The 17,449-nt window shown below is 44.2% G+C and overlaps 1 protein-coding gene across 1 annotated transcript in view; it reads left to right on the top strand.

Moving 5' to 3' along the window:
• The window catches only part of TFAP2E (transcription factor AP-2 epsilon), a 35,648-nt gene extending 19,724 nt beyond the window's left edge, over positions 1–15,924 (top strand). The window contains exons 4-7 of the mRNA XM_074305104.1: positions 5,496–5,727; positions 8,541–8,659; positions 10,288–10,429; positions 15,243–15,924. Coding sequence (XP_074161205.1) covers positions 5,496–5,727; positions 8,541–8,659; positions 10,288–10,429; positions 15,243–15,531 — 782 coding nt within the window. The 3' untranslated portion in view covers positions 15,532–15,924. The remainder of the gene's footprint in view (positions 1–5,495; positions 5,728–8,540; positions 8,660–10,287; positions 10,430–15,242) is intronic.
• Positions 15,925–17,449: the final 1,525 nt, after the last annotated feature.

Here is a 17,449-nt window from a genome sequence, read left to right on the forward strand (position 1 = left end):
AGAAAAATGACTGAAGAGGTTTCCATTTTTTACCCCCTTACCAACCCTTTCTCCAACTATTTATTGAGAAACTAAGTCTAAGTTGGGCCCCATTTGGGATAAAATAGTTTCCTCTCCTTTCTGTATTTGAAGTATGTCTGGAATGGAGGCATCATTCACCTTAGAATTCCCTCAGGGAGCACAAGAGAAAGTAGAGGCTGTGAATGAGAGCTACTGGGAATACCATCCCGGGAAGTGTCTCAGTGTAAAACTGTGTTACTCTCTGAAGCCTGGTGCTATGTATGAAATGCTGGACAAAGAATCAGGAGGCCAAAAAGCAGTTTTACCATTGACTAGTGAATGGCCTCAAGCAAATCCCTTGCACTCTGGGTCTCACTTTACCTATGTGTAATGAAGACAAGTAATAATTTGCAGTATATCCTTCCAAGAACACCTGTTTCCCATCCATGTGGGAATGTATATTTTATGTCCCTCTCAGATACAATTTGGTAGTGAAGGACAGGAAAAGGAAGAATTGATCTGTTGGTTTTTATTTCCTCTAAGGCACTATGAAAAGATGATTAGTTTGGAATCAAGGATCATGGCTTACTATTTATTTGACTTCAGGAAAAGCATTTAGCTTTTTATGTGTAATCGTGTGGGGGGGAATTGTAAAAAGTCACTTAACTAATTTGGGCCTCAGTTTCCCTATCTGTAAAATGAGAATTGGGCTAGATGGTTTCTGAGAACCCTTTTTTGAGGGGAGGCAATTGGGATTAAGTGACTTGCCCAGGGTCACACAGCCAGTAAATTTTAAATATCTAAAACTGGACTTGAACTGCCCCAGAATCCTTCTAATTATTTTTTATAGTTTAGGAATCTTCTCCATGGTCCCTTCTGATTCCAGAAGTTATAGGGGATATGTGTGTGGTGTATGTGATGTGAGATGTATGACGTATATACACGTCAATACTTTGGTCAGTTCTTCATTGTGAGCACAATCTTCCTTGGCCCAAGCCACAATTCCTTTATAAAGGAGTAGGCTGTCTTAGAGAACTGGGGGTGACCAAAAATTCATCTTAAAAATCCTCCTGAGTTATCTTAAGTTGGTCCTTGTCCTCCCTAGCTCTGTGAGCCCCCCAGAGCCTGTGGCCTTCTTGCCAAGTTTTCCCCTCTGGTTGAGAGAGTCTTGGAGAACTCTGGCCACTTCCCTGCCATGAGGAGGAATGGGACTTCACAGGAAGCGTGTATGTACATGTGCCCAAAGTGTGTACTACACTCTGTCTCTGGAGAGAGTGGTACATCCCCACTCTGGTGCTATCTGATCAAGTCACTTAATGCCTCAACCTTCCCCCTCTGTAAAACGAGAAGATCTTTGATGTTGTTTCTGACTTTAGATCTGTGATTCCTAATGAAAGAGTACTGGCTTTGGAATCCAGAGACCTAGTCCTGCCTTTAAGTCACATTATTGCTTTTTTTTCATCTGTTAAATCTGAGGTCTCTTCTAGCTTCTAGCTCCTAAAATATTCTAAATCTCTCGGGGTCTCTGGGAGCATGTCCATTTATAAGGTGACTTTATGTGTCTGCATCTTTTCTGTTGTGGGTCTCTCTGTATGTGTGTCTGAATTTTTTTCTTTCGTGTATGTTGAAGAGTCCCCATGCCTTTCCTATCTTCCCCCTCCTGTCAGTCTGAGACTCTGGTCCTTCTTAGCTGAAGAGACTTATCTGCCTAAACCTCGGTATAATCCAGGGAAGGACATAAGAACTGCTGATTGATCCAAAGAAACTCTCTGCTTCCGTCTGACCCTTACTCCACAAACCTGGGCCATGTACCTTTCCACAGTGCTTCTGGCTGTCCCTTACAATGTTTTGAACCGCAGTCTACCTTGGAGTCAAAACAAAGCAGCTCTTACATAAAAACTGTGCAAAGGGGAAATCTTCCACAGCTGGCGTCACTTTTATCCCCAGATAGCACCTTCTAATTCATCAGGTGCACTTGAACATATACAGAATTGTTCCAGCGCCTCAGACCAGAATGAGTATGGGGGACACCTCGATGGGTGTATTATGGTATCCCATTCCCCTCCTTTACCCCAGCCCTACCTCACCTTAATTCTCTGAAAGAAGGGTCAGAAGGAGAACCTGAGCAGGGGAAGGGGCCCAGGAATTGGGCCTAGGGATCCTAAAGATTTTGACCTGATCAGGACAGAATTCTGACTCCTTTGGTGGCTGAAATGGAAGTCAAGAAACCCAAAGTCTGGAAAGAAAGCCTTTTCCTCAAATGCCATGGCCTATCCCATAACCCTACCTCCAATATGATGCCATACAGGGGACTTTGGAATTCTGCGACCTGGAGCATGGATTTCTACTTCTAAAGGATAATGAGAAAAAAAGATTGCCCAGAGACTGAGAAATTAGCCATATTAGTGGAAATTCTGGTCAAGGCCCTGCTCTGTCCCAAGCCATCACCTCTCTGGCTTTGGTTTTCCCCTCTCCAACCTTCTTTCTCACAGCCCCTGGACTGTTGTGTCTCCTGAGTCCAAGTCCCCCACCCTATCTCCCTTGGTATGTTGGTGTTCTGGGGGTTGCATGTAAGTGTTTGTTCCTGTGTCACCTAAGTAACCTGGTCTGTGTCATGCTGAGTTTTTCTTCTTCAGCCCCCTCCTCCCCCTCTTGAGGTCCCTGTAGTTTCAGAGTCAGGAAGGGAGCTGCTTTTTCAGTGGAGGTCCTTAGTCTGAGCTCTAGAAAAAACTGGTGGTAATGAAGAAGTCCATAGGCAGGCTGAGTTTATTGGGGGAGGGTTGGAGGTAGGGGTGAGGGAATGGGGGGGTACGGTAAAGTCACAGTCAAGGCTGTGAATCCATTGTTTCATCCTGAGAGGATGATGTCATGGGGATAGTTTGGTCAGGGCATAGAAGAGAAGTGTTAGAACCAGAATTTGGTTGTGGGAGTTGGGATTTGACCTGTGCTGGCTGGGCTTGGGAAGCTCCTTTTTTGGGGGAAATCCCCAGCCTGAGGGCTCCAGCCCTCCCTTTCCCTCCATCCCTCACCCACCCCCAACCGAACAGGGGATTCACCTGAGCTTGGGTAGTCTTTGCCTCCCACCCCAAAGCTAGATGAGATTAGATTAGTTTATGGAAAATATAGGGTGCCACCCCACACAGACACCCGCCCTCTTTGGCCCTTTCATCTTGGGGATCTCAAAGCACTAAACTGCTCATTAATGTTCTTTGCCCTGGGGCTGTGAGGAGTTCTGCAGAGGAGACCTAGGAAACTAGGTTTCCTGAGTTTTTCTCCTAAGCTATTGCTAAAGGAAAGAGCAGAAGGACACAAAGATTGGGTGAGAGGGATGTCTTCACTACTTGTGAGAAGGCATAGAAGCACTGCCCCTTTCTCCATCCTTTTGGCCAGTGCATTTCTTGAACAACTGGGGTCCCCTGAATAGGGGACAATTTAAGGAACTCTTCATCTGCAGGTGACCAGGCCTTAGTCCTCTCCTGCCACTTTCATCTCTGGGATCTCAAAGCACCTATTCATTAACCCTCTGTCACTCACCTTTCCCTTCTCCTTCCCAGGCTTTCCTCCATCCACTCTCCTCCCCCATACCCATCCTAGACCTTGGGAGGGGATCCAAGTTGCTGGGTTTTGCAGGGAAAGAAGAGGAGGAGAGAAAACAAATGCCTTTACCCATTTAGCAAAATAATTTACTGGTGAGGTAGAGAGTCACAGGTTTCTGGAATTTGGGGAGCCCCCTTCCATCTTGCTTGAAGAGGGTGCTCTAGCCCAAAGGACATAGAATTTGAATGTGACTCACAGTCTGGAAAGGCTTAGGTACTGGCAGAAGAAGGTGACTCTGCTAGCTAGTGGCAAGATAAAAAAATGGAGACCTCTGTGGACAGCCCTTCTTTATTCCTCTCCCATTTTCTCACCTCTTCCAGGGCTGTAATGAATAGGAGGCACCCAGATGAAAAGGGGGTGAGGGTGGGAGTGAGTATCCAATGGGATTTATCTCACATTCCTGCAAGGGAGTGGGCCATGTTGTCAGCTTACATCTTAGCTTCTCCCTAAACCAGCTAAAATGGACAGGAAGGAGAAGGGAATTGGAGGCCAAGGGGAAGGAAAGGATTTATACATCTATGTAACATTTTACAAATATCTCGTTTGATTCCTACCACAACCTTCGAGGTTTATTTACATTATACAATTGAAGAAACTGAGGGAAACAGAGGTTAAAATGATTTCCCCAGAGTCACACAGCTAGTAGTGTCTAAAGCTAAATTTGAACTCAGAAATTTCCAGATTCCAGACCCAGCATCCACTGTAACACCTAAGTGCTTCAGGGGATGTATACCTTAAGCTAACTCTCCAGCAGTCGGAAGGATGCTGAGGATTTACTATGGACTCTCACCATCCATACTCAAATACAAACATGGGACAAACCTTGTGCTTCCCACCCCAAGGGATTCAGGCAGTCTTGGGCTGGGGGCAGGACAGGGGGGAAGGGAAGGGTCCGGGAGTTCTCTGTGATCTGAGGAGATGGAGGAAGGCTGCCTACTGTGTAGAGTCCTGTGTCAGAGGAGGGAAAAGATCATTAAGCCTTCATCGCTCTCCTCATGGAGCTCATAGCCTAGGTGAAGGTTAAAACACTAATATATAGTAATCAAATTAGAGAGGGGGCAGTATGTGAAAGCATTATTCATCCTTTGTTTTCCAGGAGGCCCAGTGACATCACCAGGTGATGTCTTGACTTGATCTAAGTGAAGCAGAATTGCACAAAATAGCCTCATTCTCTCCCTCAGAGACATCAAATAGCTTGTTATCTGGGCCAAAGAATCTGAGTTCAGATCCTGACGGTCATTTATTAACCATTCAAGCTCGGACAAATTCCTTAACTCTTCTATAACTCACTTTTCTCATATACAAAATAAAGCCAAAGGGCTTCGATGACTTTTGGGGTCTTATCCAGCCTGAAATCTATGATCCTATGAATAGCCTGTGTAAAAAAAATTAAACACAATCCAAAAGGCCAAAGTGCCACATGAAGGCAAAGGTAGACTCTACCAGGAGATCAAGGAAGACGTACTGGGGGAGATGGCTCAAGCTGGCCTTCCAAAGATGGGTGGGTGAGTCACAAAAACACTGCGTAATTTTCCAAGGCAATCTAGTCTCTTCAGTTTGGGGCTCAGTTCAGTGTCTGGTCTTTAAGACTTATCCAAGATGAATTCTACTAGTGAGCCAGCTTCAAGAGTTGTGCGCCCTCCCCCCTCCAAATTTATAACATAATATGGATAAAAAGTATTCTGTTTTGATTTTCTTTGTATCCCCAGCCCTCATCATGGTGCTATACACATAGTAAGCACTTAATAAATTCTTGATTTGGGGGAAAAAAAAAGATGGGTAGAAGTTCAGCTGGGAAGGAGGGAGGATGTTGTAAAGTATAGAAAATAGCATGAGTTGGAAGGGGACAGGGATTTGAGATATTGCTTCAAAATATTCAGAATATGTGTTTTCCACAGTGCCCATCCCCTCCAAAGCCAACAGCAGTGCCATCTCTGCGCTGTCCTTGAACAAGGAGAGCCTGGTCAGTGGCGTGGTCACTAACCCCAACGAGGTCTTCTGCTCGGTACCCGGCCGCCTTTCCCTGCTCAGCTCCACCTCCAAGTACAAGGTCACCGTGGGAGAAGTGCAGAGAAGGCTGTCCCCCCCAGAGTGCCTCAATGCCTCCCTGCTTGGGGGTGTCTTGCGCAGGTAAAAAAAAGAATAACAATCTTGTGAGCAATGGGCTGCGCTGGCCAGATCCCTTTCTCCCTTATTATTGTTGGGATGGAGTGAAATCATGTTTGTAAAGTGCTCAGTACAGAGTAGATTATAAAGGCTTCTTCTTTCCTTTCCCTTCCTCTTCCCTTTTCTCTCCCCAAGACTTAAATCCTTCCTAAGTCCAACACTGTAAAGTTCACAGAGCATTCTCCTCACAACCACACTGCCAGGGAGGTAGTGGGGGAATTATGATGCCCATTTTACAGATGGAAAAACAGATTCGGAGCGGTTGGGACTTGTCCACGTTCACGAAGCCAAGTAAACATCAGGATAAGGCTCCCAGCCCAGATCTCCCAGTGTAGGGTTGCTTCACTCATCCTTAGCTAGCCCCCTGAGAGGAGGAAACTCCTCCTTGGACCAGTCTCTCCTCTGTACTAGGGGAGGTGGGTGGGGGCTGAGCTGCTTTGCAGACAGGCCCCAGCTGGCCCGGACTCTACTATCCCGGGAGCTCCCACACAAGTCTAGGCTGGTGGCTGATTATATTGGGGGGGAGCTCGGAAAGAGGGAAGGACTTGGCTGAGGCAGCCAATGGAGAAGAGAGGGGGGAGAGGGCCTGGCACAGCCCCAAGAGCTGCACGTTTGAAGTCAGAAGACCTGCATTCGAATCCCAGCTTTGCCATTCACTACAGGGGATTTGAGGTGTCAGCTTCCCTCTGGGTCTGTTTCTCATCAGTAAATGAGAGAGGTATATTAGTTGATCTCTGAGATCCTTTACAATTCTAACTCATGGTCTCTGGGTAAAAAAGCTCTGGAGTTCAGGAGAGAAATGGGAAGAAAAGGGTCTTTTAATGGAAAGGAAGCAGAGCCCTGAGGGCCGGCTAGATGAGCAGACCAAGACTCCCCCTTCTCCTTGAAGCTCCCACTTGGGGGCAGGTATTACCTGTGCAGAAGGCACAAGGTGACTTGAGGTCCAGAATGAGGGATTCTGGGAACTGTAGGTGCTCATGTATCTTGTAAATATTAGACGGGTATTGATGAGTCTTATGTGTCCATGACTGTATGTGTGTACATGCATGATATACAGTCCATCCAAGGGGATGGAGAGAATGGTACTTGAGGATTATGTCTCTGTGCCTGATATGGGTACATGTGCCCATGCATGGGGTGTGCTGTCTGTGGGCTGCATTTGCCACAGGTCAAATGGAGATAGCAAGATCCTGAAAGCCAACCTATTAGCCATTTTCTCTGGCCTAATTGGGATGGGTGGAGGAGGAGGAAAAAGAGAAGAGGGATACAGATGGAGACAGAGGAAGCTAAATAGCATTTTGTTCTATTGGGAAAGAAACATTTATATGTAAACATATAAATGTGGACCCAGAAAGCACAATGCAGCTGGAGTAATCCTGGGGCATGCCCGTGTGCCAGGGACAGAGGAGGGTATGCTGGGACTGGGTGTAGGTCGGAATGTGTCTTGGCAGGAATGTGTTTGCTGGGCCCAGGTGAGAGGGAGGAAAAGAGTGTTCTCCCCCAGAGCTGCTGCCAGGGGGCAGACACTGCGGACCCTCTCTGCTTGCATCCCTTGGGGAGCCGTTCTCCAGCCCAGCTGAGGGCTCTGGGAGGAGGAACTTGGCTTGGCAGTTAAGGCAAAGCCTCTGAAGGGGCAGTAGGGCCACTTTGCTTGCCCCTCCACCACAGGTCAAATGGAGATAGTAAGACCCTGAAAACCAGGCCATGTCAGCCATTTTCTCTAACAAAGGCCCTCAAATGACCAGTAGGACAGGGAGCCATTCTCAGGTCATCTTTATTGTTGTGAGAGTCCCAGGCTCTGAGGTTCCCCCTAGTCTGGCTACTGAAAGACACACTACCCCTGCTTCAGTCTTGTCCCCCCCTCCTGCTCCAGCCAATAAAGAATCATAGGCTGAAAGCTGGAAGGGACTTTGGACAGCATCTGGTTCAAACCCCCCCCCCCTTTTTTTTTTTTTTTTTTTTTTTAAGAGATAAGGGGCTTAAAGCCAAGTTGGGCTAAGAGTTACCAAGCTAGGTGGTATTTGAGTCAGTATCTGATATATTCCTGATTCAGATTCTAGCACTCTAGATATCCATGATGCTACACTTTCTCTTAGAGTCCTGAAATCTAAGAGGGAATGAGGAAGAGGAGGAAGAGAGACAAGAGACAGAAGCAGAGAGACAAAAACATCTGCAGGAGATGGCTCTCTAGGAATAATAAAATTATCATTTATGTGGCATTTCAAGTTTACAAAGTGCTTTATAAATGTTATTATGGAAGGTAGGTGTTATTCTTTCCGTTTTACAGATGATAAAATTGAAATCAAGGGAGTTTAAATTAAAATGCCCAGAAAGGATCATATGTTTCGTACATGTCAGTGGTCCCTGCGTTATACCACTTAGCTTTCTGAGAAGTAGTTATTCAGCCTCTGTGGGAATTACCGTTCCCTTCCAATGATGGAGAACTCATTGAATACCAAAGCATTCCTTTGCACTTCTGGACGTCTCTAATGGTTAGAAAGTTTTCCCTTATATCAAGGCTGAAATTGTAATCTTTCTATATGGAAAGCAAAGTAGATTTTTCTGTCAGTCTTTGAGAATGCCTCAGGAAGTAAGAATGAACAGTCAACCATTTCCCCCCTCATGCCGAGCTCTTGAGCTCAGTCTACCTTAAGCAGGACTTGGATGAGAACCAGGCTCCTCCCCCAGAGGAGGGTGGGTAGGGGGGGAAAAGAAGGGTCTGAACTAATTTCTGGAGTCCACTGACCTGTGCCTTTATGTCCCTCCCTCTCTTATAGGGCCAAGTCAAAAAATGGAGGCCGCTGTCTTCGGGAGCGATTGGAGAAGATTGGTCTCAACCTGCCGGCCGGGCGTCGGAAGGCAGCCAACGTGACACTGCTTACCTCCCTGGTGGAAGGTAAGTGTGGCTAGTCTATCCTCTCACCAAGAGCCCATCAGGGCAGGGTGCTCGTGGCCCAGGAGACTTAGGCTAAGATCGCACAGATCCTGCTCTCTCCCAATCCAGTCCGAGGAGAAGGCAACCTGCGTAATAGTGTGATTGAAGGGAAAGCAAGAAAAGGACACGGGGAAAGGTGCAGGCAAAATGCCATGGGAAACTCCAGGAGGACTGGGCCTTATAGCAGGTGCCCAATGGCACTTTTCTTGAGCCTCTCTAAGTGTGATATATAGGTGGGATAGCTAGTCTCTGACCAATTGATTTTTCCCCCCAACTCAGTTGATTTAGTCATGGAAAATAAGGAGCAGAAAATGAGGAGTGAATTTTTCTTTTTAAATAAAGTATGAATAAGTGTCTTGGACGGAATTGGAAGAAGCAACACCATCAATTGAGTTACAATTGGCCACACCCTGAGTGACACCCTGAAGCTCCACAGGTTGACTGCTGTATCTATACCAGAGCAACTGTAGGTTTGGTGTGTATATGTGTGTTCTCCCTAACCAACTGCAAAATTTTGAAAATGAAAACAAACTAAAAAATAATTCATTCTGTTCTTCTTCTTTTTTTTTTTTTAATTAAAGCTTTTTATTTTCAAAACATGCATGGGTAATTTTTCAACATTGACCCTTGCAAAATCTTGTGTTTCAATTCCCCCCTTTCCCCACACCCTCCTCTAGATGGCAAGTAACCCAGTATATGTGAACATGGTAGAGATATATATTACATCCACTATATGCTACATGTTTATACAATTATCTTCTGCACAAGAAAAATCAAATCAAACAGGAAAGAAAAAAGAAAAAAAAATGCAACAAACAACAAAAGAAGTAAAAATGGCATGTTGTGATCCACACTTGCTTCCCCCAGTCTTCTCTCTGGGTGTCGATGGCTCTTTTGATCACAGGACCATTGGAACTGGTCTGATTCCTCTCATTGTTGGAGAAAGACACATCCGTTAGAATTGATCATTACGTAATCTTGTTTCCATATACAATGATCTCTTGGTTCTGCTCATTTCACTCAACATCAGTTCATGTAAGTCTCTCCAGGCCTTCGTGAAATCATCCTATTGGTCGTTTCTTACAGAACATAATATTCCATAATATTCATCTACCACAATTTATTCAGCCATTCTCCCATTGATGGGCATCCACTCAGTTTCCAGTTTCTGGCCACTACAAAGAGGGCTGCCACAAACATTCTTGCACATGGGGGTCCCTTTTCCTTCTTTAAGATATCTTTGGGATAGAAGCCCACATATTCTGCTCTTCCAGGTACTCCCTGAGAGCTAAGGGAAAGACTTCATGAGGGTACTTTTATTGCACCTTGAAGTAAGCTAAGTAAAAAGTGTATATGAGCAGTTTGGAGGCCATGTAACTAAAACAATGACAGGGTGAAAAACTCCCAAATGCTTTCTTTCCCCATCTGAAGCTAACTGGTCAAGTTAAAAAGGGGTGCCTTGGATCCACTTTCCCTCATAAAAGAAGCTGAAAAGCCAGTAGAAACAATGTCCCAGCAGCTCTGAAACAGGGGTCAGAGGATGGAGGAGAATATTTAGGTTGTAACGACAGTCTTCTACCTTTCTCCAGGAGAGGCTGTGCACCTTGCTAGAGATTTTGGCTACGTGTGTGAGACAGAGTTCCCAGCCAAGGCAGCAGCTGAGTACCTGTGCCGGCAACATGCGGACCCTGCAGAGCTACACAGTCGAAAGAACATGCTGCTAGCCACTAAGTGAGTATGTGCTGTGGGGGGCTGGGCGAAGTTGGGGTGGGTGCTGGTACAGAGGGTCCAATTAACCAGGGACATACATCCCTGTCAACCATAGTAACATCCCTCCTTCCTCCTAAAGTATCCGACATCAAGCCTCAGAGCTAGAAGGGACCTCAGATTATCCATTGGTGTGTAAGCTCTTTGCCTCTTGGGGGTATCCTCAGTGCTTTAGCTCAGTACCTGGGCCACTGTAGATGCCTGATAGGTGATTATTGGTTGGTTGATTGATGATTGAGCCAGCCAATCTTTTACCTGGGCAGGAATGCAGCCTCTACTTCGTGACCTTCAGAAGAAGTATGAGACAGTGAAAAGAACACTGGGTTTGGAGTCAGAGGACCTGGGTTCAAGTTCTCTTTGTGACCTTGGAAGATGCACCCAATCTCCCTCATCCTCAGATTCTTCATATGTAAAATGAGGAAGTCTACCTCCTCTAGACAGTCTCTGAGGATCCTTCTAGCTTTTATAACAAAAATGTAAAAAAGGAACAAAAATAGCCAACATATCAACTGAGTCCCACCTTATAGGCAGTGTTCTTCACCTATCAACTTCATCTCTGAAAAAAAGGGAGGGAAACACATCCTCCTATTTCTTCTTTGGAACCATAATAATTTCTTTTTTCTCTTTTTACTTTTTGTTGTTCCACATATTATTTTCCTAGTTTTGCTTACTTCAATTTGAATCAGTTCATATAACTCTTCCCATGCTTCTCTGTTCTTCATATTCATTGTTTCTGACAGATAATTCTCTTGTGTTCATGTACCACAAGTGGTTAAATCCTATGGTTCTTTCTCTACCCACCTTGTTTCTGTAAACTCTACCCAATTTCCTTCTTTAATATCTCTGCTTCTGTTCATGGAACCATGATCCTCAGTCATCCAGCATTATCAGGATGCTTTTTCTGACCCTCAAGCTTAATTTGCCTCTTTTCCTTATCCACCATTGTTTGTTTTTTAGGACTAAACAGAATGAGATTAATCTCTTTTCCATGTGACACAGTTATCATATCTCCATATCCAAGTCATGGGGTTAAGTCCTTTTACCATTTTTTAAAACCCATTTATCTGTAGAGGTTGCCCTCCAGGACATTTGTAGCACTTAGAACAGTCATCCAGATGATGTCTGATGAGAGCACAGTATAGTTGGACCATCACCTTACATCTTAATACAGCCAAGGTTGCATTAGATTTTTTTGGCCACCACATTACATTGTTAACACATTCAACTTACGATTCACTAAAACCATCTGATCTTTTTCACCACCATTGTTGTCTATCCATGACTTACTCATTGTATATTTGTGAAGGTAATTTTTTTTTTATTCTATCTAGTGCTCCAGCCTGTTGAGATTCTTTTGGCATCCAGTATATTAGCCGGCTTTGTATCATCATCAGATTTGATGAGCTTTATCCATTGATAGCAATGTTAACCAGACCAAAACTAAGTTCACTAGAAACCTCCTGTCATGTGGACATAGTCTGGTCATCCAACCAGCTCTGAATCCATCTAATTTTATCTGCATTTTCTCCATAAGGATAGGGGCAGCTAGGTGGCTCAGTGGATACAGCACCAGCCTTGAATTCAGGAGGACCCGAGTTCAAATCTGGTCTCAGACACTTAATACTTCCTGGCTGTGTGACCCTGGGCAAGTCACTTAACCCCAGCTTGGGGGGAGGGGGGGAATGTTCATGATCTCCATAAGGATAGCATGAGACACTTTATTAATAATTTTGCTAAAATTGAGGCAAACCATATCCACAGCATTCTCCTCATCTACTAATTTATTCTATCAATAAGGGAAATTAAAACACACTGTCAAGATCTGTTCTTGATGAAACCTTTTAGAATTGCTGCTTTCTTTTCTAGTTATTTGCTCACCTTTTGTTCTAAAATCAGGTCAAACTCATTGATCTTTTTCTCTATTCTCTTTATTTTTATCTATTCTTATTTATTTTTTTGAAAATTGATATGCCTAATTGGCAAATGGTAATGTAGGACTGAAGCTCAGGAGAGACACTAGAGCTGGATATATAGATCTGGAAATAATATGTATAGGGAGAGGGACTGGAACTATATTTTCATTGATAGAAAGAAATCCTTATACCAATACAAGTCAGCCCTTTCTCTGCAACTTGGAGTCTTGAAGAATTTCCCAGACTACTGAGAGAAGTTAAATGATTTAGGTCACATTGTGTCAGAAATAAGCCTTGAACAAGGGTCTTCCTGGCTCTGAGGTCTTTTTCAACATCTGGATAGCCATGATAATTTGATTTTATGGAAGCTGACCTCTCATCTAGTGAGAGGGAGCATAGTGGCCCAGCTCAAATCCTATTTCTTCCATGAAATTTTGCAATATTATCCATTAAAAAAATAGAATCATGGAGCAACAGAGATACAAGAAACCTTAGTGGGAATAGAACTAGATTTTAAGCAGTCAATCATTATACATTTAATATAGAACTTTGTGTATGCAAATCTTGGCACTAGGAAATCAGAGGGGGAGGCAGAGTTACCAAGAAGAATAAGCTATACTCTTTGTCTTCAAGAAATTCAGAGATTTAGAACATGATGTAGGTAGTATATGATGAATGCCTTAATGAAGGGAGGAAAGACACCAAAATTTATTAATTGCCTACTACATGCTAAGTACTTTTTACAAAAACTACTACTATCAATCCTGGGAGGTAGACACTGTTATCCCCATTTTACAGCTGAAGAAACTGATTAAGTCACTTGTTCAGGGCCAGCCAATAAGTATCTGAGACCAGATTTGAATTCGGATCTTTCTGACTCTAAATCCAGTGCTCTATCTACTGTAATGTGGAGAGATAATTATGAAGTTCAGAAGAAGAGTCCACTGCTGTCTCAGAGACCAGGAAAAGATTTTCTGAGAGTAGCCAACAAGTATTTAAGTGTTTACTAATGAACTGAATCTTAAGGATGGGTTATTCTAGTAGATAATTAAGAGGCAGAGAAAGGATTTAAATGCTTAGTTTGGGATTATGCTTTTTTTTTTTTTCCTTGCTGAGGCAATTGGGGTTATGTGACTTGCTCAGGGTCACATAGCTAGGAAGTGTTAAGTGCCTGAGACCAAATTTCATCTCCAGTTTTCCTGACTTCAGAGCTGGTACTCTGACCACTTAGACAACTAGGTGCCCCTAAATGCATTTGTTTAAATGAGATAATCAAATACAAAACATTATTCTGATCCTTATATCAAGAGCTAGGGCTCAGGATTCTGAGACATTTAAGTTCCCAAAGCATTATTGATGATTATTTGTAACATGCCCTCCTGACAGTTACAATTACTAGTCTGTCCTAGGCCCAACAGAGTACCTTTGACCACTGACCTTTGCAGTGTCAACTCTACCCGGCTCGCCTCCTCTGAGGCCTTCAAAGGTCTCTGGCCACGATCTCTTGAATCTATAGTTTAATAACCAGTAGCACACTCAAGAACAGCCACGTGTAATCTTAAAAGCCTTTATTATACCTACTCACATAATGCCCTGACTTGTCAGCTCCCTAGTGAACACCTGGTCTTCAGACCCACATGTTCTCTACCAAACTCCTTACCTCTAGGCTATCCATCAGCTTGGCTTAGCTAGGGAGCCAGGTTAAAGAGAGCGACTGCTGCATGCAGTGGGCTTATAAAGGGCCTGTGAGGTCTCACACAGCCAACCAGTGAAAGAGCCGTCACCCATTACGAAGCTATCTCAATATGGACAGGATCCCACCCACAGGGCAGTCCTATATCCACAGAGAAAACTTCTGGATCACTCAATCTCCTGTTGTGCTGTGGCTCCGCCCATTTAAAGGGCCCTTACAATTCTTTTCTCTTGTTATGTAGGAACCGCATCCTTACAATTATTTTTCTTATTTTATTTTCAACTTAAATTTAATACTTAATTTCCCCCTAATTACATGTAAAAACAATTTTTTAACACTCTTTCCCCCCCCCCCCCCCCTGAGGCTGGGGCTAAGTGACTTGCCCAGGGTCACACAGCTAGGAAGTGTTAAATATCTGAGACCACATTTGGACTCGGGTCCTCCTGAGAAGGATGAAAGAGAGATGAAAGTTAAGGGACTTGTTCAGAGTAGGAAGTCTGGACTTTAACCCGTAGGTAACAAGTTGCCCCTGAGAGGAGTAGGGGAGTGAATAGGTCAGAGATATACAAGTCATTTGATGTTTCTTAATCTATAAAATGAGGATACTCATGCTTACCTGACTCACAGGGGTATCTAGAAGAAAGGGCTTTGCAAATTTTGTAAATATTACACATACACAATGATCCACAACTGCTCTGAAGGACTAAGGGTAAAAAAATCCTATCCGTAACCCAGAGAAGGAACTAATTATATCTGAATACTAATTGAAGCATTCTTTTTTTTTCTCTCTTTTTTTAAACTTATTTTTTCTTGTGAGTTTTTTATTTTCATTAGGATAGGAGATCTGTGTTTTCTTTCACAACTTGACTTTTATAAAAATGTTTTGTGTAGCTTCATATGTAGGAGATAAGAGAACATGTTAACTTTTTTTTGTTGTTTTTTGAATATACCTGGGTTAAAATGTTAAATAAATAAAAAAAGATTTTATACACACACACACACACACACACACACAAACACATAGTGTAGTCTCTCTCTCTATATATATATAAAGTATTAGGCAATAGTTTCCATTCTGATCTCTCAGAGCCTTTCCCTTCTCCCTCATTAGGATTCTAATGCACTGCTCCTTTTCTAACTAACCTGGGATATCTGCCTCCTCTCCTGTCAGGCAAATCTGCAAAGAGTTTTCAGACCTGATGGCACAGGACCGTTCCCCACTGGGCAATAGCCGACCCTCTCTCATCCTGGAGCCCGGAGTCCAGAGCTGCCTCACTCATTTCAGCCTCATCACCCACGGCTTCGGGGGCCCGGCCATCTGTGCCGCACTCACGGCTTTCCAGAACTACCTGGTTGAATCACTCAAGGGACTCGACAAAATGTTCCTGAGCAGCTCAGGCAACAGGCACCCAGCTGGAGACTCGAAAGTATCAGAAAAGGATGTGAAACACCAGAAATAATCTGCCCTCGCCTCCCGCCTCCCCTGCCCTCTTGGGCCTGAGGTTCTTCTGAAGCTTGGGAGGAGGCCTGATCTCTTGAGTTTTGGGAGCAGGGAGAAAAAGAAGGGGGAAAAAAGGCAGTTTGACTGTTGGCCATTCTGGAGCACAAGTTGGAAAGATTCTTAGTTTGCTTTCAAAGGCAGTGATTGAGGAAAAAAAGGAAAAATAGAGGGAAACCATGGAACAGTGCGCTGGAATTAGGAACAGGGGAAGGCTAGGCAGCTCGTTCCCTCTGCAGATTGATTCATTTTGAAGCCGGAGACTGTCATCTTACATCACACGTGCAATGTTCTGGCTCCTCTATCCCCCTCTAGGTGGAAGAAGCTTAGAGAAGGTTTCTGAGGGAGCCTCACTTGGTGGGGAAGGGGTGGGGAAGGGGCTTCATAGGGCAAGGGTGGGGGGAGGGGGGTGGCTGGGGTGGGGGAGGTTCCAGATGAGAATGGGAATCCTTTGGCTGAAACTGGGGAGTGTGTATGTGTAGGGGGGTCTGTCCAGAGCCAGTCTCCCTTACCATACAGAGAAGGTCCTTCCCGGCATAGGAAATGCCCAGCATGGCTGATGACCACTGGATGTTGTTCAAGGATAGGCTCTTTGATTCCCTTCCCATTCTTCCACGAGAGTAGTGGACGTGAAGAATCGGCTGTTAGGTTCCTCAATAACCCTTCTTTCCACCTCCCTGATGGAACCCCCCCAAATGAGAAGGACCCAAGGGAGAGAGGAGCTATTGAAAAAACACAAAGCAGAAGCAGCACTTGAGTCCAGGCCAAATTCCATGGCCTTGTCGCCATCTGTATATATTTATTTATGTTGTAATTAAATCAGAATGTTTCAAAGTCTCCATTGCGAGTTATTTATATTGGGTTGAATTGGGAATTCTGATTTGGTTTGGTTTCCTTCCTATTCGGCAGAGAGACCTCTGGGCCAATGGACACGGGACCGAAGGGGGGTAGTTCCATCCCTGGGAACCTCTGGCTTGGCGGGATGGCAGCTGAAGTACTGCCGCCTCCGCCATCGTGTCGCTGGCAAGTCCTCAGCGGCTGACTCTTGTCTCTCTGGATCCTGAAATAGATGTGTTCTCCTCCAACCACCAAGGTGTCCGCTTAATAAAATCCTTTGATTGGCTCTGCAAGCCCTCCCTGTCCTTCAGGCTAAGGGCTGGGGGATGGTCTGGGTGTCAGTGGGAAGGCAATATATCTATATTATGTTATCAATCCAAGGGATTGGAAAGGAGCTCTGACACTGCTAGAGGAACCCGCTGGGGGAAAGCTGAAAAGCAGTGTGGGGCAATGACTAACAAGCTGGCTATAGAGAAAGTCCTGGTTTCAAATCCTGCCTCTGACATGAGTTGTCTGACCTTGGGTAAATCATTTAACCTATTTCCTCATCTATAAAATGGGCACACTAATAAGACCTGTTTTGTCAATCAAATGGGATAATGTAGGTGTCAGGTGCCTTGTGAACTTGAAAATACTTTATGAGCATGGGTGATCATGAAAATGGATTTCAGGCCAGAATAAGCATTTATTGGGATAGAGCACCAGACTCAGAGTCAGGAAAAGTGTTCAGATCTCCCTCAGATACTTAGTACTTTGTAATCCTGGGCAAGTCATTGAACCTTTCTGTTTGTTTTTTTTTTTTTTTTAGCTATAAAATGGGCATGTTAATGAGACCTGTTTTGTGAGATAATGTGGCTATTAGATACTTTATAAACTTTAAAGCATTTTATGAACATAGGTTATCATTAAAGTTGCATGAATTTTAGTAGAATAAGCATGTATAGGACAGTTAGGTGGTGAGTCTAGAGTCAAGAAGACAAGTTCAAATACAGCCTCAGTGCTGACAAGCTACATGATCTGGGCAAGTCAATCTGCTTGTTTCA

Source organism: Sminthopsis crassicaudata, chromosome 3 (assembly GCF_048593235.1).
Source record: "Sminthopsis crassicaudata isolate SCR6 chromosome 3, ASM4859323v1, whole genome shotgun sequence".
NCBI classification, from domain to species: Eukaryota; Metazoa; Chordata; class Mammalia; order Dasyuromorphia; family Dasyuridae; genus Sminthopsis; species Sminthopsis crassicaudata.